This window comes from Mobula birostris, chromosome 22, assembly GCF_030028105.1.
Source record: "Mobula birostris isolate sMobBir1 chromosome 22, sMobBir1.hap1, whole genome shotgun sequence".
In the NCBI taxonomy this organism is placed as follows: Eukaryota; Metazoa; Chordata; class Chondrichthyes; order Myliobatiformes; family Myliobatidae; genus Mobula; species Mobula birostris.
In genome coordinates this window covers 22,784,580-22,806,651 of record NC_092391.1, presented here as the reverse complement: position 1 = coordinate 22,806,651, position 22,072 = coordinate 22,784,580, and the positions used below count along the sequence as shown (strand labels likewise).

At 41.7% G+C, this 22,072-nt stretch overlaps 1 protein-coding gene across 5 annotated transcripts in view; it reads right to left on the bottom strand.

The window, feature by feature from the left end:
• col27a1b (collagen, type XXVII, alpha 1b) overlaps positions 1-22,072 on the bottom strand; it is a 487,157-nt gene that overhangs the window by 407,065 nt on the left and 58,020 nt on the right. For all 5 annotated transcript variants that reach the window (XR_011882827.1, XM_072240297.1, XM_072240300.1 and 2 more), the window contains exon 3: positions 4,013-5,439. Coding sequence is in view for 4 of the 5 variants with exons in the window: in XM_072240297.1 (XP_072096398.1) it covers positions 4,013-5,439 (1,427 nt within the window). In the remaining variant the exon portion in view is untranslated. The remainder of the gene's footprint in view (positions 1-4,012; positions 5,440-22,072) is intronic.

Sequence of the window (22,072 nt, the reverse complement as noted above, 5' to 3'; positions counted from 1 at the left end):
CAAGCCTCTCCACCCCAACTCCACTCCCAAGAATATGGCTCTAAGACCTCATCGAAACTGACTCTCAAACAACTTTTAATGAGCGGTGGACAGGTTTTATATTTCCAACAATTCCCACAGGACTTTCTTATCAATTAATTATTTACTAATTGCCCTTACTGTTTCTTTTTGTCAGCAAACATACAACAAGGTTCTTCACAACCAAATGGGACTTTATGTTGATGCTAGTTGAGAAATAAATGTTAGCCTTAATACTAGGAAAGCTGGAGACACAAGAGATTGCAAATACTAGAACGAGGAGCCAAAGAAACGAGAGAAGTACACAGAGCCATCTCATCATGCAGCAGGGCGGGAGAACATTTCTCTGAAGGAACAATGCCAAGGCAGGCATAAACAGAAACCAATGGTCTGTAATTTCAGCTAGCATCTACATAAAACTCTTCAATAAATGTGGGTGAGTATGATAGATGTCTTGGTTCCCAGGTCACTGGTTAAAACAGTATGTAGATTGCATAACAATAATTTAGAGTAACTATTGTAGTCTCTGCGTTTTCCTTCAGTGGATGGGGAGGCGAAGGAACAGATATATTTTGATATTTAGTTTGGGAGGATGAAAAGGGAAATTGGAAAGTGCCCATGAAGCTCTGATGACTGGCCAGGAGAAGAGGGGTGAGAGGAGGGAAGAACCCTTCCTTTCCAGCCCCAATAAAGGTCTTGGCCTGAAATATCGACTTTCTATTCCACTCCAGAGATGCTGCCTGACCTTCTGAGTTCCTCCGGAATTTTGTATGTGCTACTCTGAATCAAACACTGATCCCTGCAGCACACCACCTGTCACAGGGTCCAGTCAGAGAGACAATCATCTAATATCACTCTCCAGCTTCTCCTATTAAGCCAATGTTGAATCCAATTGACTACTTCATCCTGAATGCTAAGTGACTTAACCTTCTGGATCAGTCTCCCATGTAGGACTTTGTCAAAGGCCAAACTAAAGTCCATGTAGACAACATCCGCCGCTTTTCCTTCATCAACTTTCTTGCTAACCTCCTCAAAATCCTCCATAAGATGGGTCACATATGACCCACCACACACAAAACCATGCTAACCATGCCCAATTAGGACTCATCTATCCAAATACATATAGGACTTCTCTCTTAGAGTACCTTCCAATAATATACCCACAACTGATGTCGGGCTCACTGGCCTATAATTTCCTGACTTATCCTTGAAGCCTTTCTTGAACAATGGAACCACATTCATTATCCTCTAGTTCTCTGGACCTCATTTGTGGCTAAGAATGTTTAAAATATCTCTAACAGGGCCCCTTCAATTTCTTCACTAGCTTCCCATAAGGTTCTAGGATCACCTAGTCAGGTGCTCCTGTTTCGTAATCCAGATATGATCCACAACCTCACTACTCTTTTGCCTTAGTTCTATAATCCCTGTGTCTGTCTCTTGAGTAAACTCAAATACAAAAATAAGTCATTTAAGATCTCTCTCATTTCTTCCAATTCCATGCATAGATGACACTAATAGCCTTCAACTGGGCCAGCTTTGTCCTTTGCTACCCTTTTGCTTTTCATACAGCTATAGAAACTCTTGGGTTCTCTTTTACCTTTGTCTACCAGAGCAATCTCGTGTCCTCTTTTAGTCCTCCTAACTTCTCTCTCAGGTGTTCCCTTCCATGTTTCATACTCCTTAAGAACCTTATTTGATCCTAATTGGCTATATCTGACATGTCCCATCTGCTTTTCCTTTACCAATGTTTCAATGTTTTTTTAACAAAGGATCCCAAAGCCTGTCAGCCTTGCATTCCAGCATAGCCATGCAAATTCTGCACTCTCAATATTTCACTTTTTAAAGCCCCCCACTTACCAAGCACATCTTTTCATGAAAACAGCCTATCCCAATCCATGCTTGCCAGATCCCTATGATGCCATCAAAATTGGCCTTACTCCCATTTAGAATCCCAACCCCAGGATCGGTCCTATCCTTTTCCATAACTGAAGCTAATGGAATTATGATCATTAGATCCAAAGTGTTCTTCCGTACACACTTCTGTCTCCTGCCTTGCCTCATTCCCCAAGAGGAGATCAGTATCACACTTTATCAAGTTGGGACCTCTACATATAAAGGAAACTTCTCCGAACACATTTGTCAAAGTCTATCCTATCCAGTCCTTTTTCAGTATGGGAGTCAATATGTGGAAGATTAAATCACCTACAATCGCAATCTTATTTTTCTTGCAAATGTTTGCTCTCTCTCTACAAATTTGTTCCTCTAAATCTCCCTGTCCATTAGGTGGCCTACATTATAATCCTATTAACAAAGTCATCCCTTTCTTATTCTTCAGTTTGACCAGCTTGCCTCTGTAGACGAGCCCTCCAGTATGTTGACTGTTGTTATTGCCATGACATTTTCTCAGATGAGTAATACCACCCCTCTGCTTTTAATGCCTCACCCTCTATCACAGGGGTTCCCAACCAGGGGTCCACAGACCCCATGCTTAATGGTGTTGGTCCATAGCATAAAAATAGGTCAGGAACTCTATGCTCTATCATGTCTAAAGACATTGGAACCCAAGAACATTGAGCTGCCAGTTCTGCCCCTCCTGCAACCAAATCTTACTATTAGCTACAACATCATAATTCCACATGCTGATCTATGCTCTCCAACTTCATCTGTCTTATCTACAATACTCTTGCACTGAAATGGACACACGTCAGAACATTAGTCTCACCATGCTAATCAACCAGTCAGTTTCTGTCTCAGCTTGTAGGCTAAACATCTACTTTCTCCAAAGCCACTCCACTTGCTGCCTTTGCCACTCCAGTTTCCAAACCCCAAGTAACTCTAACCTAAAATCCCCCTCAAGTTCAGGAGCAAACAATCCTTTTGTACAGGTCCCATCTGCAGTGGAAGAGAGCCAAATGAACCAAAAATCTGAAGCCCTCCCTCCTACACCATCTCCTTAGACATGTGTTAAAATGCACTATCTTCCTACTTCTTGACTTACTAGCATGTGTTATTGATAGCAATCGTGAGATTACAGTCCTGGATGTCCTCTCTTTTAAATTAACTAACTCCCTGAACTCACCTTGCAGGCCCTTGTCATTGCTTCTTGCCTGTGCCATGGGTACCGATGTAGACCATGGCCTCTGGCTGCTCACCTTCCCCTTTAACTGAATCCAAGACATCTCTGACCCTGGAACCTGCGAGGCAACATACCGTTCTCGTCCACAGAATCTCCTTTCTGTTTCCCTAATTGTGAACCCCTATTACTAGTGCATTCCTCTTTTCCCCATTTCTACTTTGGAGACCTGGTTGCTGTGGATTTCCCCATTTCCCCTAGAGGGTCATCCCGCTCAATAGTATCCAAAGCAGTATACTAGTTATTGAGGAAACATTCACAGGGGTACCCTGCACTGACTTGCACCACGGATGTTACAATTTACTGACGCACTAGGAAGATCAGATTGTTCCAGCAATACCAGTGGTGGGTAATCCTTGAAAACATGGTGCAAGTTCCCGTCTATGGTCCACAGGGGAAAGACATTACGCCATATACTCTTGATATGGAACTCACATCAGGGATACAAAGGTAACTTACATCAGCAAGAATCCGGTCCAATTTCTGGAGTAATACAAATGACTACTGCACATTTCACATCAGAAAGCTATTAATTTTTTAAATGCATTTGGCTGCAAAAAGAACATATCAGGAAAATTACCCTTCCAGCAAGGATTTTCAAAAAATATTTTGAGTGATTCACTTGCTCTAAGTTTTATTTGTTAATGGCTGTTTTTGGTAGTTTGCACTCCTTCGGGTGATGTGCTAATAGGACTTGACCAGTTGTGAGTTGTTACAGCTTTTCAAATGTGAAATTTGCCTCCAATGTTTGCATGGCAAATACTTTGCAAATTGGGCATGGTGACAAGTTTGATAAAAGACCTACGGCAAACAAAAATATAGAATACATTCAAAGAATATAAAAGTTGACATGAATCTTACCATTGGTCCAGGGTCTCCTTTTATACCTAGAAGCTCGTGAAATTGTGGATCAATGGTAAAACTTTCCATTCCGAATGTTTGGTATCCATCTGTGGCAGCTGGTGTTATAGACATCACAGTGTAGGGACCTCTGGAGTCACCTGGAGTTATCAGCTTTGGCTCATTTTTAGTTTCTGGTGTCTGTTTGTTATGCCTTTCCGGTTGCTGGTTCTGCCTTTGCAGCGATTCTTCCACAAATTTTGTAGAGGGCTTCTGGGTCTCAGGTCGACTTTCAGTGGATTGGTATTCTGATTTCTTTTTTACTGGCTTTGTTGATGTTGGGCTTGTTGTCACATTTACAATTACTCTAGCTTTCTTCTTCATGTCTTGCTCTGTTGTGTTATCAGATAGGTTTTTGCTAATCTGTCCTTTCTGCCTCTTGGCACTGCTTTTTTCCGTGGACTTGTCTAGAGCTGTGCGAGACGGCATCGTAGCAGGGGCTGTGGTTGGAAATTTGATACGAGGCGGGAACTGGAGAAACTCAGTGCTCGGGATCAGTGTCGTCATTGCTGGCTGCAGAGGGGAGGAAGCAGTGCTCTGGTGTTGTACTGACAAATGGGCCGGCTGGGACATGGTGTCAAAAGACGATCGCTTATTGATCTGGATGTTAAAGTTTGGCACCGTTTGAGACATGCCCATAAAAGCTGACTTATCGGTGCAGTTGTCACCCTTTCCAGTCCTTTTCTGCAGCGTTAATGGAGAAGTGACAGCAGATGAATTAGGAGAACGTGGTAAGAGAGGAAGAAGTGGGAAAAGGTTCGGCCGGTAGATATCTGCCAGCCTACACTGTTTTTTAATATATTTGCAATAATTATGAGCTGCTTTTGCAGAGGGATAAATATCAAACTGACAGATGGCTCCTTCAAACTGAACTGAGTTTTGGTTCATTTTTCCCAAAAGAAAGGAACCATCTGGATCTAAAGAATCTTCTTTTTTGAAATGCAAATTTGCATTAGTGCGATTCTTCCCACAAGAAGTATACAGAGTAACCTTTCGGCTCCTGATGTTGATCGCCATGTGATGCCACTGGCCATTGTGAACATCATAATCAAAATATACAGACTGTTTGTGTCCTACGTACACAATGATTTTACCTGGTATAAACTGAATACCAAGCTGTAGCTTTTTCTTCTTATTTCTAACAGAAAATAAAAAAGCATTGTTGATACGATGAGAGCATAGGCTCAAAACTATGGCGAAGTTAGTACCATATGAAGCAGGAATGAGTGCTGCGACAGATGTTTTGATACGTGCTCTCTGAGTGAGAATAACGCCTGATTTAAAAGGAATGACCCCCTGAGGAACCGAGTGGGACGTTACAGAAGATGGTGATGACTGTGTTTGTGCTTTTTTCCCAGTAAGGCCCAGCCTTTGGAGAATGTCCACATCTGAAAAGTAAAATTAAGAAAAAATTAATTAATTATTAAGTCTATACAGGTGAGATCTTAAAATAGTCTGTTTTACAATTGATTTAAGTAAGAAAAAGATAATTTTGCCTTGAGAGTTTCTGACATTCTTTTGCTATTCTATCAAATTCAAGATTTTACCATCAAAGTTTGATTTAGAACATGTTTAAGAATTAGAAGCGGGGTAGACTAGTTAGACGCTCATGGCTGTTCCATTGAAGAGAGCCACAGCTGATCTTTTCCATCAGTACACTTTCCTCTATGAACCCCATCCACGTCCCTTGATTTTCTTAACACATAAAACTCCATCAAGGACTGAGCGTCCACAGCCCTCTTGGAAATGGGATTGCAAAGAAGAAATTTCTTCTCACTTCGTCATATACCTTGAGAAGTGAGCACTGGTTTTGGACATCCAACCTGGAGGAAGATCTACCTTACCAAGCATTGTAAGGATTTACAATGTTCCAATAAGATCACTTTTTGATAAGCTCAAGAGGATACAAGCACAGCCTGCTTAACCACTCCTCATACTAACATGCTCTTTCTCTGTATCTCCTTCCATAAGCAGGGACACTAGACCTACTCATGCAATCTCACCTAAGTCCTATAAAATTCCAGTAAGACATCCCTATTGCATTACTGAGATTCTATTGCAATGAAGGCCTAAAATTTGCCTTCACACTTATTTGCCAAACCAGCAAATTAAGCTTCAACGACTTGTGCACAAGCACAACAAGTTCTTTCTGAACAGGGACACCTAACAATGTTCTCTCAACATTGAAAAACATTATAATTTTCTATTTTTGATAAAACAGTTGATTTCACATAGACCTACATTTTAGTTTACTTACCACATCCTTGTGCATTCACTTAACCTACCTACGATACCTTTAATCCTTTCTGCCAAATGTCACACAACCAAATGCCACCTTGCTTTGTAACCCCTCAAGTGCTGAAAAACCCACTTTCAAAATCCCTTAATGACAGTTTCTGTCACCTTTTATAGGAAGTGAGTTCCAGGGAGTCAAGGTGTTTTTCTTGTCACTACCTTTATAGCTCTTGGACAAGATTTTAAATATGCTAATAGGGACATTGTTTATTGTGCAGAAAACATTCTGGCAGTCTGTTGTGAAAAACATATATACTTTGTATGTATTAAACGTTCTTAATAAATATCTTTTCCAACCAAAAGGCATTTATTTTTAGCTCCAAGCAGAACATCCCTAGTTTCACTTGTCAAGCTCTGTAACCACAATCTTTAATCCCTGGAACCAATTTGGGAAATCCTTTCTGCACCCGCTCTAGGAGCTTTTCAGACTTGCTGTTTATTACACATATTTATAACACAATTAGTCAATTGCAAACTTTAAAATCCAAAACTTTCTTTTCACCATCAAGAAAAACCCACATTTAACTTTCACCTTTTAATACCAAGAGGAACAGGGTACATTCCTTTCAGAAAAGACTCACAAGGCAGAACAAAAAGAAACGCCTCCCACACCTCCACCCCACCATCAGCCCATCCTTCGGTCATGATGGTCGATAACACAAGTGACGCATTTCATTGTATGTTTTGATGTTAGCGTCACAAATAAATCTGTATCTATCAATGTTGTGGTGTCTTAGGCTTTTCCCTTGCTGTCACTGAAGATGAAACAAATGCTAATATATACTGAGGCTTTACCACGCTCCCTGCTTTAGAGCAGGGGTTCGCGACCTGGGGTTCACGGACTCCTTGGTCAATGGTATTGGTCCATGGCATGAAAAAGATTGGGTACCTCTGCATTACAGGAACGATAGTTCTGTCTAATATATCTGAATGTTTGCTGGCCCCTCCAGTTGTCAATGTCGCATATACACAGTTACCACACTCTTCCCTTTGCCTTTATCACTGCATATTTTCAGGAGACACCCCCTGCAGAGGGGATGTGTTACCTTGCTGTTGTTCTGGATATAACTAATGACTAATTCAAATTCTAGTCCCGCAGACAAAGGGTGCATTTCATACGGAGTAACACAGTGGGCTTCAGTCAGATCAGGAGTTTTAGGAACTATTGTGCCATTTTTCCAAGGGAAGAAGTTTAACTCTAGTACGTACTCATCTAGATGAGAATTACAAGAGAGAATCATACATGGGAAGTGTGGCTGTTGTATGTTAAAATGGCTGATATTTTAATCCAACCTGGTTAACAGAATTTAAACCACATGGAAGAGGGAGGATTGGGGTGGGGTTCCATCTCTAATCTCTTGCAAATCCTTATGCAGAGTTAGGAGAGCATCCTTTGCAATCCACGTGTGAATAGGTCAGTGACATTCAAGAGGAATAGCAGATAATGCAGTTGATTCTTGGTGCTGTGGAAATATGGATGGAAGTCATCCAAAACCTTCAGTGTAAACCTTTAAATCAGGGGTTCCCAAGCTTTTTAATGTCATGATCCCCGACCATTAACTGAGGGGGTCCACGGATCCCAGCTTGGGAACAACCTGCTTTAAATGTTTAATAATCCTCAGGATGATTTTCTCTACTCGAGGTCGGAGAGAAAAAGTTCCTTCTGCCGCCCCCTTACACTGTGGACTAAAGGGACTGAATGTGGCATAGTCTGACCACCAATGATTGGATAAAACAACAGTAAACTTAAAGACGACAGGCAGAACTAAACAGGCACAAGTGTGTAGCACACTTCCATCAGCAGTGTTTTACAAAATGTCGGCTTCTCAATCCTTTGCCGTTTGGGGAGCTAGCGATATGGGATTAACTCATTGAACACCCTTGATGTATAGAGTTTGTGGACAGCTTTTTCTTCCCCTCCTCCAACAGGTACACCTGTCCTACCTAAGACATCACCCGGCAGCTCCAATTCACGTAGCATCTTAGCAGAAGCGCCACAGGAACATTTATAACAAAGGGGTAATGTGGAGAATTGACAGGGTACTTCATTCGAAATCCTGGTATAAAGCTCCCCGTTCCCCAGCTGGTCACTAGAGTTCCCTAACAGTACAGAAATAAACATCAAATGTATCCATACCACCTTAAATCATCCAGCTTCCCTGTGAGCTGCCAGTGATTTTTCCAACACAAGAAAACGTGACCCAACTTCACTTGGCACCACTCAAAACAGCACAACATGATGAATGATACCATTTACTGATATTCTAGGAACCAAAGTCCTTATCTGCATGAGCACGTACACAGTCGACTAAATTTTGCCAGCCACACAATTCTTGCGGAAAGGCCATTCTTGAAATTTCGTCACACAAAAAAAACACTGAAGTTCATTTATATATTGATAACCCACTGAACTGTGTGATTTAATCTTAATGTGAACCAGTCTGATTTTTTTTAAGTGACAAATTGAAATTATTTCCTATTATTCTTGGCCAACTGAAGAAATTTAGATGTAATGTTAAGGGAAAGAGAAACCTATCCTTGACAGTACACAGCGTGTTGAAGGATTGGAACAACTGATGTATTGCAGTGCTTCTAGTTTCAAACGCTGCAGGAACCTGAGGATGTTTCAATGCAAGATGTGTAATAGAGCCAAGGGAATAAGCTATTGAGGGAAAAAATAGAACTCTGGTTGCACTGTGCATTAAAATTTAAGTCTGTTCCAAACTGGCTTCAATCCAATCTCCTCTATGCAGAAAACCACAAAAGTCGTCTATGCTGAACCAATTGCTGGAATGATTGGCAACAGGTCCACACATTCAACATTAATATTTTCATGAGATATTTAGAGCACAGTGCCTCAAAATGATGGAATGACATACTCGGACTGTAACCACGAGAAAGTCGGTAGGTGCTGGAAATCCAAAGCAACACCCACAGAAACTCAGCAGATCAGGCAGCATCTATGGTGAAGAATACACAGGTGACATTTCAGGCCAAGATACTGAAAAGGAGGGGGGAGGGGGAAGATGCCAGAATAAAAAGGGGAGGGGAAGGAGGCTAGCTAGAAGGTGATAGGTGAAACCAGGTGGGTGGGAAAGGTAAAGGGCTGGAGAAGAAGGAATCTGATAGGGGAAAGGGAAGGAGGGTCCCAAGGGAGGTGATAGGCAGGTGAGAAAGGCAAGAATGAGGAATAGAAGAAAAGGGAAGGGGGAGTAAATTTTTCACTCTGACTATGTTACTCAAACCAGAATGTGTAGTGATAATTGTAGGCTAATCCGAGCACATCCTCAGGTTGTGTTGGTTATTAACGCAAATAAAACATTTCACTAATAAGAGAGAACCTGCAGATACTGGAAATTGGAGCAACACACACAAGATGCTGGAGGAACTCAGCAGGCCAGGCAGCACCTGTGGGGAAAAAAGTACAGTGGATGTTTCGGACCGAAACCCTTTGGCAGGACAGTCTTAATTGTATTTATTGAGGCACAATGCGGAGTAGAACCTTCTGGCCCTTTGAGCCGCACTGCCCAACAATCCCCCAATTCAATCCTAGCCTAATCACGGGACAATTTACAATGACCCTTTAACCTACCCACCAGTGTGTCTTTTTGAGTTGTAGGAGGAAACCAGAGCTCCCCGGGGAAACCCATGCAGTCACGGGGAGAACGTACAAACTCCTTAAAGGCAGTGGCAGGAATTGAACCCGGGTCGCCTGTACAGTAGAGTGCTGTGCCTCTATTAAATAGCCCAGATTACTTAATCCAGCTCCTGTTCTTTACATGTGGCTTAGCCATTTTTACTGACAGGAGAAAAGGCAAAGCGTGCTACTGACGCCTTAAAAACCAGTCACTTCAGGCAGTTGGGGCTCATCAGCCGTGGTTGGCAGCTCATCTAGAAGATGGAAAACTCTGATCTCAAATCTCCACTGCTTTGCGGCTGTAGCCACTCATGGGGAAGGCTTCCGGAGTAAACGCTGATGGAAAAATCCAGAGTTGGAGACCCTAAGGCAGTCCTATGTTGAGTTCTGCGACGCCGCTGGTGCCAAACTGTATCGGTCTCCGCCACTCCTTTGGGTTCGTCAGTTTGTGTGAAGAGGGGCAGCTTGTACTGCCATGGCTTGCGTATCTAGACAGCTAGGACCCAACTTTCATGGTCAAACCTGTCCAATGGTGGCCTCAAGAGGTACATGTGACAATAATACATACTGCATTATTTGTATGTATGTAAACTATACAGCATTTGTTTCCTGTCATCTATATAATAGTGGCAATTCATTGTTTTCTCATTGACTTCAATAGAATGAATTTCAGAAACAGTGCTTTATATTTTTTCTAACAACATAAAAAGGAATTTGGTCCATCAACTCTTTGCCAGCCCTCACAGCATTCCCCCAATCCCCATTACCCACTTATTTCCCTTAACCTATTCTCCCTAATATATTCATCAACTCCTCCACATTCGCCTGCCACCCATTTACACAAGGGCAATATCAGAAATAGCATTTTATTTCTTAATCTATCTCACAACATGAGGGAGTAAAAATCTTTATGTTGCGTCTCCGTCGCAGTGTACAAGCAATAAGGAAGGGAAATGTGGGAGGATATTGTCCAGACACGAAGATCAGAATCAGAATCAGGTTTATTATCACCGGCATGTGATGTGAAATTTGTTAACTTAGCAGCAGCAGTTCAATGCAATACATATCTAGCAGAGAGAAAAAAATAATAATAATAATATAAAATATAATAGTAAATAAACAAGTAAATCAATTACGTATATTGAATAGATTTTTTTAAATGTGCAAAAACAAAATTACTCTATATTAAATAAAGTGAGGTAGTGTCCAAAGCTTCAATGTCCATTTAGGAATCAGATGGCAGAGGGGAAGAAGCTGTTCCTGAATCACTGAGTGTGTGCCTTCAGGCTTCTGTATCTCCTGCCTGATGGTAACAGTGAGAAAAGGGCATGCCCTGGTGCTGGATGTCCTTAATAATGGACGCTGCCTTTCTGAGACACCGCTCCTGGGTACTTCATAGGCTGGTGCCCAAGATGGAGCTGACTAGATTTACAACCTTCTGCAGCTTTTTTTGGTCCTGTGCAGTAGCCCTATATGTATATTGTATACATAGTTGTTTGTATATATGTATGCACAGTCAGATAGACAATCAGATCAATGTGTATTGATAAATCTGGTGGCCTGGTGAAAGCAGCTGTCCCATAGTCTGTTGGTCCTGGCCTTAATGCTGAGGTACTGCTGCCAGACAGAAGCCCCTGAAACAGTTTGTGGTTGGGGTATAGTAATCGTAGACAATTACCAGACCAGCACATCACTGGGGGCATTGGGGAGTTTTCTTGGTCCTGATGTCAACACAGACGGACCAGGACAAGCTGCTAGTGATAATCACACCTAGGAACTTGAAACCCTTAACCTCATTGCTGTTTAATGTAGACAGGAACATGTGCACTGTCCCTCTTTCTGAAGTCAGCTCTTTTGTTTTCTTCACTCTGAATCATAGCACCATATCACTAAGAGACACTGACAATGCAAAATTGTGGTCCAAAGGAGTTTGCAGACAGTTCCTTAGTTGTAGCAAGTCAAGTGAAGTTTATGAAGATCAAGGACATGCAATAGGGCTTCATTCATCCACTGTTTCAGCACCAGGGGTGCCAATTTGGCTGCGATTTTAATTGGCATATGCAGGTACTCATTTTACATTACAAGCAGAAGCAATAGGCAGAGCAGACAGACTGTGACATCAAACCCCTGCTACAACAAGCTAATGACGAACAGTGTCAACAGGTACCAGGCTGCCATGCATTTTACATCCACAAAAATTCCGGCACCCAGCAGGAGCAAGAGCTACATCCCTACAAAAACATAGGGGCTATTTAAAGGGACCAAAGGTCAAGGATTTGATAACGGTGGAAAGGAGCTTGTTGGCATTGAATATTTGAGTCTTCAGTTCAGAGCTCGAGTCAAAGCTGAAAATAACCCTAAATTTAAGCGTGAATCTGTTGCTGCCAATCATTGTGCTTTGGTGGCTAATCCTTTAGGTCTGCAGCTTAATGTCGAGAAATCTTTTCCTCTTATTGTGCCAGCAGTAGTATGCAGAGAGAACTGAGTGATTCTCAGTTGAGTGATAAAGAGCATCCAAATGATTCAAGGATCCAGAGACTGTGCATCTCATCTTACTTGTGCCAGATGAGAATCCAAAGGATAGAGACACTCCTTGAATGTTCAGCTGGTCTTCAACTCGTCACAAACACTGCTGTCTATTAAATGAGGAGCAATCAGGACTTCTTTATCCTTTTGTATTTATTAATGAACACTATCAGAATCGGAATCAATATCACTGGTATATTGGTAACTTCACATCAACAGTACAATGAAATACAGGATAAATAAATACAGAGAAAAAAACGGAGTTACGTATATATGTATGTATGTATATGATGATGATGATGACGACGACATCATCTCAGGCCTGACCAGCCAGCATTGGGTATTTTCATGGCTTACAAGGCGCGGATAGGAAGGCTGTGTGGGGCGCCACTCCTCGCACAGACATTTCGCAGTATTTTTCTTTATTTTACGAGGTCGAGTTGCGAGCTCAACACTCAACCCAGCACAGATGGAAAGCGTACTCGGGAGCGGCCCGACTGGATTCGAACCTGGGAACCTCCATTACAGAGTCCGGCACTGATGTCACTGCGCCACCAGACAACCTGATGTACGTATAGCTGTGTGTGTGTATATGTATATATATATTAAATAGTTAACTTAAAATAAGTAGTACAAAATAACAGAAATAAAAAAGTAGTGAGGTAGTGTTCATGGGTTCAATGTTCATTCAGAAATTGGATGGCAGAGGGGAAGAAGCTGTTTCTGAATGGCTGAGTGTGTGCCTTTAGGTTTCTGTACCTCCTTCCTGACAATAACAGTGTGAAGGGGGCATGTCCTGTGTGGTGGGGGTCCTCAGTGATGGACGCCACCTTCCTAAGGCACCGCTCCTTGAAGATGTCTTGGATACTACGGAGGCTGGTACCCATGAAAGAGCTAATTTTACAAGTTTCTACAACTTACTTCAATCTTGCGCAGCAGCTTCCCCCCCACCCCCACCCCCACCCCAATACCAGACAGTGATGCAACCAGTCAGAATGCTCTCCACAGTACATTTGTAGAAGTTTTCAAGTGTTTTAGTTGACCAAATCTCCTGAAACTCCAAATGAAATAAACCACTGTTTTGCCTTCAGTATAGCTGCGTCAATATGTTGCTCCCAGGTTAGGTGCTCAGAGATATTGATACACAGGAACTTGAAATTGCTCACTCTCTCCACTTCTGATCCCTCTATAAGGATTGGTTTGTGCTCCCTTGTCCTACTCTTACTGAAGTCCACAATCAGTAGTGTGGATGTGTGAACCCTACTCTTACTGAAGTCCACAATCAGTAGTGTGGATGTGTGAACCCTACTCTTACTGAAGTCCACAATCAGTAGTGTGGATGTGTGAAAGTTCACAGGCTGTGGAAACACGTAGCTGGTCATGCCACAATAATGGAAAAAGAAAAACAATTAACATTTCAGATCAAAGTTCAAAGATCAAAGTAAATTTATTACCAAACTACATATATATCACCATATTAAACACTGATATTCATTTTCTTGTGGCATAATCAATAAATCTAATAACCATAATCAATGAAAGACTGCAACAACAGGGAGGACAACTAGTGTGCAAAAGACAATGAACTATGCAAATACAAAAAGAAAGATAAAAAAGAAATAATAATAATAATAATAATTACAATTAAATAAATAAACAATAACTATCAAGAACATGAGATGAAGAGTTCGTGAAAGTGAGTCCAAAGTTTGTGGGAATCAGTGATGGGCCAAGTGAGTTGAGCGAAGTTATCCCCTCTGCTTCAAGAGGGTGGTGTGACTCCTGAAGCTCCTGTACCTCCTTCCTGATGCCAGCAGTGAGAAGAGAGCGAGACCTGGGTGGTGGGAGTCACTGATAGTGGATGTTGCGTTTGTGCGACAATGCTTCACGTAGGTGTGCTCAATGGTGGGGAGGGCTTTATCCATGATGGACTGGGCCGTACCCACTATGTTTTGTAGGATTGTCCATTCAAGGGCATTGGTGTTTCCATACTAGGCTGTGATGGCAGCCAGTCAATATACTTGCCACCACACATCTACAGTTTTAGATGTCATGCTAAATCTTCGCAAATCCTAAGGAAGCAGAGGCACTCTGCCACGCCTTCTTCATAATTGCACTTACGTGCTAGGCCCAGGACAGACATTCCTCATTACACGTTCGAATAAGAAAACCTAGAATTTCCCATGGTAGGGGAGTCTAGGACAAGAGGGCACGACTTCAGGATTGAAGGATGTCCATTTAGGACAGAGATGCGGAGAAATTACTTTGGTCAGAGGGTGGTAAATCTGTGGAATTTGTTGCCACGAGCGGCTGTGGAGGGCAAGACATTGGGTGTATTTAAGGCAGGGATAGATAAGTTCTTGATTAGCCAGGGCATCAAAGGGTATGTGGAGAAGGCAGGGTAGTGGGGATGACTGGAAGAATTGCATCAGCCCATGATTGAAGAGCAGAGCAGACCCGATGGGCTAAATGGCCTACTTCTGCTCCTATATCTTATGGTTTTATGGAACAAGGGAGCTGGTTGTGAGATAAGACTGTAGAATGTGCATGTTAAAAAATTAAGAGACACAGGAGACCGTGGAAGTGGAATCTGAAGTCACACACACGACGCTGAAGGACCTCAGCAGGTCCGGCAGCATCTATAGTGGGAAATGGAGAGTCAACATTTTGAGCCAAGACCCTTCATCCAGTCCATTTGAACAGCTCAACCCAAAACATCGACTGTCCGTTTCCCTCCATATATGCTGCCTTACCCGCGAGGCTCCTCCAGCATTAAAAATTAGCTGCTTTCAGATGATGGTAGAGTCAAGGTGCAAAGCGGGAGCAGCCCAAAAATCGCTCCTTGTAGAACACCAGACATTAAAATATCAACACCTGGATCCATTGTTAGTCATTCTCTGGCCATGTATGAGTAAGTGTGTATTAAACCATAAGTGTAATATTATTAAATTGAATAACACTCTGACAGCATTGTAAACCACTTCAAGAAAATTGCTATAATCAGCACGAACTGGGTTGAACTGACGTGAGCATCCAAAACTAATTTATATTGCTATGTACTGAGAAAATAAACAATGAAGTTGGAGCCACCTGGAAATTCTAATCAAAAATGCAAACTTTTTAAGCAGTCTGAACCAGACCGTGAGGTTACATATCAATTGGTGGTGATCCCAGCATCATTTTCCAGTGCTTTCTAATTTAGGCCACAAAACTATGAATAAATATAAGAAAACAAAACTGGCTAAAGCTTTCATTTGAAGAATGGAGATTACTTGTAATCCAACCACTGAGCATGTAGATGCAAAGTTATCAGCAAATAGTGGGTTCAGTCATGTGGGCAGAATGAAAGTTCATTGCATCAAAATGCTCTATTCATATCAGAGTCTAAACAAAACACGGTTTACAACTGTCCTCTCCCAAAAGACCACATCCTTCTTTAATCAGAATAGAATCTCAGTCTTAAATTAAAAAAAGGTTTGTTCTCTCAGAAAATAACTGCATAATCGATTCCAAACAGTGCTGAAACTGTAATATTTTAAGCATAAGATTATCTTAAATTCAAGAATAAAGTTCAAAGTAAATTAATTATCAAAGTACAGTTACATCACCATGAACAGCCCTGAGATACATTTTCTTGTGAGTATACATAGTAAATCCAAGAAAACACAACAGAATCGTGTTTTCTGATTTGATGGAGATGGACGTGGAAGCACAGAGGAACATCTGGAAAAATTTCTGAAACACTCGTTCGCTGCTGTCGTTACTGCGCGGTTGGGAATCTTTCGGAGGGAAGGCCTCAAAATCCCCGGCTTTGCCTGCTGTTGGCGACAGAGATGGAGGTCGAATCGCTCGGACAGAGATGGCGCTCAGTACTCGGTGTCGGAGAGCTGATCAGAGCTCAAAGCTTTCCGGTGACTCAGAGTTGGACCGTGGTCGGGTATGGCAGGGAGAGTTTTTCTTCCTTCTCCCGTCTGCGTGAGATGTGGGGCATTTGTGAGACTTGGAACTTTTACTGTGCTCATGGACTTCTTCATCAAGTTATGGTATTGTTGCACTGTTGTAACTACATGTTATAATTATGTGGTTTGGTTAGTTTTTTTCAGTCTTGGTCTGTCCTGTGTTTTGTGATATCACACTGGAGGAAATATTGTATCATTTCTTAATGCATGCATTACTAAATGACAATAAAAGAGGACTGCGTGTCTTCATAATCTAAAGAATCAATGAAAGATCACACCCAACAGGACGGACAAACAACCAATGTGCAAAAGGCAACAAAGTGTGCAAATACAAAACAGAAAAGAATAATGGTAATAAATAAATAATATCAAAGACATGAGATGAAGAATCTTGCACTGACTGCTTACTTCCCTTACATCTCCTGCTGGTAACCCGTCTGCTATCTGCTGTATGTACTCCGGGTGGGACCACTTCAGAAGAAGTTTCATTTATGGCACTTTCAGCCTTCCAGATGGCCTGAACACATCCAGCTCAAACTCCATCCAGTTTCTTGACCTTGTCAGTCAGGAGATGATGTTGGGTGCACTTCCTGCAGATGCAGATTTCTAGGTGACTACTTGATACCCAGAAATCCCACATATCACAGGAGGAGTGTTCTACTGCCTTAACAACCTTGCATACACTAACTAAGGACTAAAAGCTTACCTGTTCTTACCTGTGCCTTCCCTCTGAAACCTTTGAGTTTTGCATTTACCTAGGTTACTTGAAATGTTATATTTTGCCTGATTATTAAATGGCACTTTATTTTTCACGTTGATATATTTTATCTTTTTTTCATCTAGCTCATCTAGAACATTTCACCTCTATACCGATCCTTCCCAGCTCTGCTTGGGCACCAGTGTCTTCAAGTCAATGGACTGCTTGTCCGACATCCTCAACTAGGTGGGCAGAAATTTTACTTGAGAAAATGATGGGAAGATTAGAACAGATGTCTTTGGAACCACTCCAGATTTTATGCACTGGCCACCCAGCCCATATCTCTTCCTGCAATTGTCTAAAGTCAATCAGATTATTCTCACCTTGATGTTTGGTGATGTATCTGGCTTCAAGATAACCTCAGATGCATAGCTGTCTTAATAGTAAGACGATCTATTTCAATCTGACAAAGGGTCCAGGACCTCAAGCATTAACCATTTCGCTTTCCACAGATACTTTCTAGAACACCTAACTGTAATCCCAACTCTGACTTCAGATCTCAGCCTATCTGTTAATCAAATTAATAATTTGGCCTCACTTCCAAGAACTGCAATATCCTTTTGCAACTATGATATATTTCATAAGATATCTCTTGGACGTATTCTGCAAAGATATGGTGATTGTATACCTTTTACTATTGAAAGATACAATGCCTTATGTCACGTTCATCATTGCTAACTGTCAGTCTCTCAGCTGGCTGAGATTTCCTGCAGGGCAAACTTATCAGGAGAACCATCATATGCATATGTCACCTATGTTGTCTCTCACTTTCTATTACTAGTCTGTCAATAATTGTTTACACCAAATACAGCAGGTAAAGCTGATCTAAAGTTAAACTGAGTTTTCAATTGCATATACGGTGGAAAACAAAACTGTTAATCCACATGTTTAGGACTTTGGTGGTGTCAGATGGACAGATTTTCTGGACTATCAAATGTAATATTATTAATACGCCAATGCACCTTCAATACATGTTCGATGATGATACAGAGCAGAATCATAAGTTTTCCAGTGAATGTAGTAAGGTTAATGGAAGCACGTGGAAACAAGCCTCTGGTGAGTTTCATGGTGAGTGTCTGAGAAACAAAACCAGGTGTATTTGAAGGGAGCCTGGAAACTGAGGCTGCAGTGAATGAAAGTGAGCCATGGATGAGGAGGTGGAAGGGTATGTTGATAAGTTTGCCGACGACACAATAGTTAGGGTTGTTGTGGAGTAGTCTGGGCAGTTGTCAGAGGCTACAGCGGGACATCGATAGAATGCAGAACTAGTTTTAAGGTGCGTGGAAGTAGGCACTAGAGGGATGTCAGAGGTAAGCTTTTCACACAGAGAGTGGTGGGTGTGTGGAATGTACTGCCAGCGAAGGTGGTAGAGGTGGATACAATAGGGTCTTTTAAGAGACTCTTAGATAGGTACATGGAGCTTAGAAAAACAGAGGACTATGCGATAGGGAAATTCTAGGCAGTTTCTATGAAGAAGATAAGAGGAAGAATATCTTTATTGTCATTGTTGTGGAGCAATGAAACACAGTTTAGCAGCTCAACGTTTTGCAGCACGACAAGAATATATACATAAACTAAACTCTAAAACCTCGGGAGTGCAGTCCAAAATTAATAATATATGGATGGGGGGGTACGACTATTGCACACCTGCCATTCCTGGAAGTGTGATGCATTTAGCTTTCGCCGTCTTAGGAGGGGGGCAGGAGAAGGGAAGGGAGTGTTATACATTTCACTGCTCGTGGGTAGAAGCTGTTAAGGAGTCTCTTTGTTTTCGTCCTTAATGCTCTGTATCTCTTCCCAGAAGGTACAGGGGAAAACAGGTGATGTCCAGGATGAGTGGGATCCTTTGAAATACAAGTAGCCTTCTTTTGAAGTCTGCCAGTATAAATGTCTCTGAGGGAGGGTAATGTTGTGCCAATAACCCGCCCTGCTACCCTCACCACCTGCTGCAAGTTCTTCCTGTTCTGTTCTGTGCAGCTGGCAAACCACACTGCACAGCAATATGTCAGGAGGCTCTCTATAGTTGTCCGATAGAAGTTGATCAGCAGGTGATGAGGGAGGAGAGCATGCTTTAGCTCCCTTAGGAAGTAGAGCCTCTGTTGGGCCTTCCCCACCTGATAAGAGATACATGGTCGGCACAACATTGTGGGCCAAAGGACCCGTAACATGCTGTAGATTTTCTGTGTTCCTATGGAATCAGAGCCAAGGTGAGTGCGAAGGGAGCATGGGAACCTGCTCATGGTCAGTCAGAAGGGAGTGAGTGAACTTGGGTCCCGGTGAGTGATAGGGAGCGCAGGAAACTGGGCCCGAAGAGTGAGAGGGTACATGGCAGCTAAAGCCCCAGTGAGTGGGAAGGGAGGACAGGAAACAGAGCACGTGAAATGAGGCCCTGGTGTTTGAATGGGAGTGCGGCAACTGAGGTTCTGGTGTGTGGAAAAGAGCAGGGGAACTGGAGCCCCAGTATACTAATGGCAGCATGGAAATCAGCAAGTGGTGAGTCAGAAGCTAAGCTGTCATGATTTATGAATGAACACACACAAAATGCTGGGGGAACTCAGCAGGCCAGGCAGCATCTATGGAAACAGCACAGTCGACATTTCATGCCTAGACCCTTCGGCAGGAAGTTTCCATTGATGCTGCCTGACCTGCTGAATTCCTCCAGCATTTTGTGTGTGTTGCTTGGATTTCCAGCATCTGCAGATTTTCCTCTGTTTATGATTTATGAATGGTCAATTATCAGTGAATTAGTGAATTATTAGAGTTTTGCTATCATAATGAGTCTGTTTGATCTTTTGATTACTGCTTTTCAAATCTCACTTAATTCCTACTACTGTCGAAGGAATTATCTTGACAAAAGATTTCTCAAACATCTTCTATGCAGGATTCTTCACTTCTGTGCTACGCATATAGCTTCAACTATTTGAAAATTTTGCACCCCTTGTCCTTCTCATTAAAACATTTTGGACAATCCACCTATAACTCCTTAATTAATTGATCCTGTTGAATGAGCATTCAAACCTCCACCTTGTGGAAATCTGTCCATCATTTCATTCATTCTATATGGGTAATCTTAAACAACAGGATCATAGCTTATATTCTTCCTTCATTTGAAGCTGAATCAGAGTCTATTGAACAATCATTGTTATCAGCTGCTAGATCTCCCCTTTACCAGTTTAACCATTATTACTCCTTAAACCGTAAACTGTTGACTCTCTTGATCCATAAGTCCAATATCTTCCTCCTAGTTCTTTATTCAGCCCTTGCAAAATGCATTCAGATGTTCATTTTTAAGAAATGAGTTACATAATGATGCATTGTTATGAGAAGCACTATTGAGATCCAAGAATGTCGGCTGGAAAATTATCTAGTTAAACTGTGGTTGTTCATTTAGTTTTGTTGATTCAGAGTGGAAATGTAAATATTTGCAAATATTTGCAAAAAAAGCTTCTCATTCATCCTAGTAAAATAACTGATACTTATTTTCCATTCATACTGTAATATGGGAAATTAAGCAGCTCCAAAGTGGCTGAAATCTGATTTCCAATACCAAACCATCATTAAGATCTCAAATTAAAGAAAGGCAAAGTAAATGCTTCCGTTGACACAGAGTAGAATCATAAGTTTTCCAGTGAATGTAGTAATGTTAATGTAGTAAAGGATCCTGTTGTGGGCAGTTTCAGATTTTGAATGTTACATTCCAGAATGCATTACAAACTCACATTTTGGCTCTGTGCTCTGAAAGACCCATGAAGACTGCTTCATTATCTTTTCCTTTTTGCACAACTTATTTTATAATTTATAGGAATTTTTATGTCTAATTATATTGTACTGCTGGGAAATGACAATTTAGATTTCTACTTCCCTTTTTTTTAGCTCAAGCACTATAAGGTTATACTATTCCTGTTACAATATTTTTCAGAATTATTGGTTAGTAGGCATACCTGATACTTTTCAAAGTTCAAAGTAAATTTATTGTCAAAGTACATATACGTCACCATATACAACCCTGAGATTCATTTGTTTGCGGGGATACTCAGTAAATCGAAGAAACATAACACAATCAATGAAAGACTTCACACGACGATGGACAAACAAAAACAAAAACAAAAGACAACAAATAGTGCAGATACAAAGACAAACAAAAATAATAAATAAATAAGCAATAAATATCGAGATCATGAAATGAAGAGTCCTTGAAAGCAAGTCCATAGGTTGTGGGAACAGTTCAGTAACTGGGAGAGGGCAGTTGAGTGAAGTTATCCCCACGGATTCAAGAGCCTGAATTTTGAGGGGTATTAACTGCTCCTGAAGCTGTTGGTGTGGGTCCTGAGGGCAGCAGGAAGAGACCGTGGCCTGGGTGGCGGAGGTCCTTGATGATGGATGCTGCTCTCCTAAGGCAGTGCTCCATGTAGTCGTGTTCAATGGTGGGGTGGATTTTACCTGTGGTGAACTGGGCTCTATCCTCTACGTTTTTTAGGGATCTTCAGTTGAAGGGCGTTGGTGTTTCCATACCAGGCTGTGACGCAACCAGTCAATAAACTCTCCATCACATATCTGTATATGTTTGTCAAAAGTTCTAGGTGTCATGCCGAATCTTCACAAACTTCTAACGAAGTAGAGGTCCTGCTGTACTTACTTCATAATTTCACTTACGTACTGGGCCCAGAACAGATACTCAGAAATTATAACATAGAGGAATTTAAAGTTGTTGGCCCTCCCCATCTGTGATCCTCCAAAGAGGTCTGGCTCATGGACCTCCTGTTTCCTCCTCCTGAAGTCAATAATCAGCTCTTTGGTCTTGCTGACATTGAGTGAGAGGTTGTTGTAGTGGCACCACTCAGCTAGAT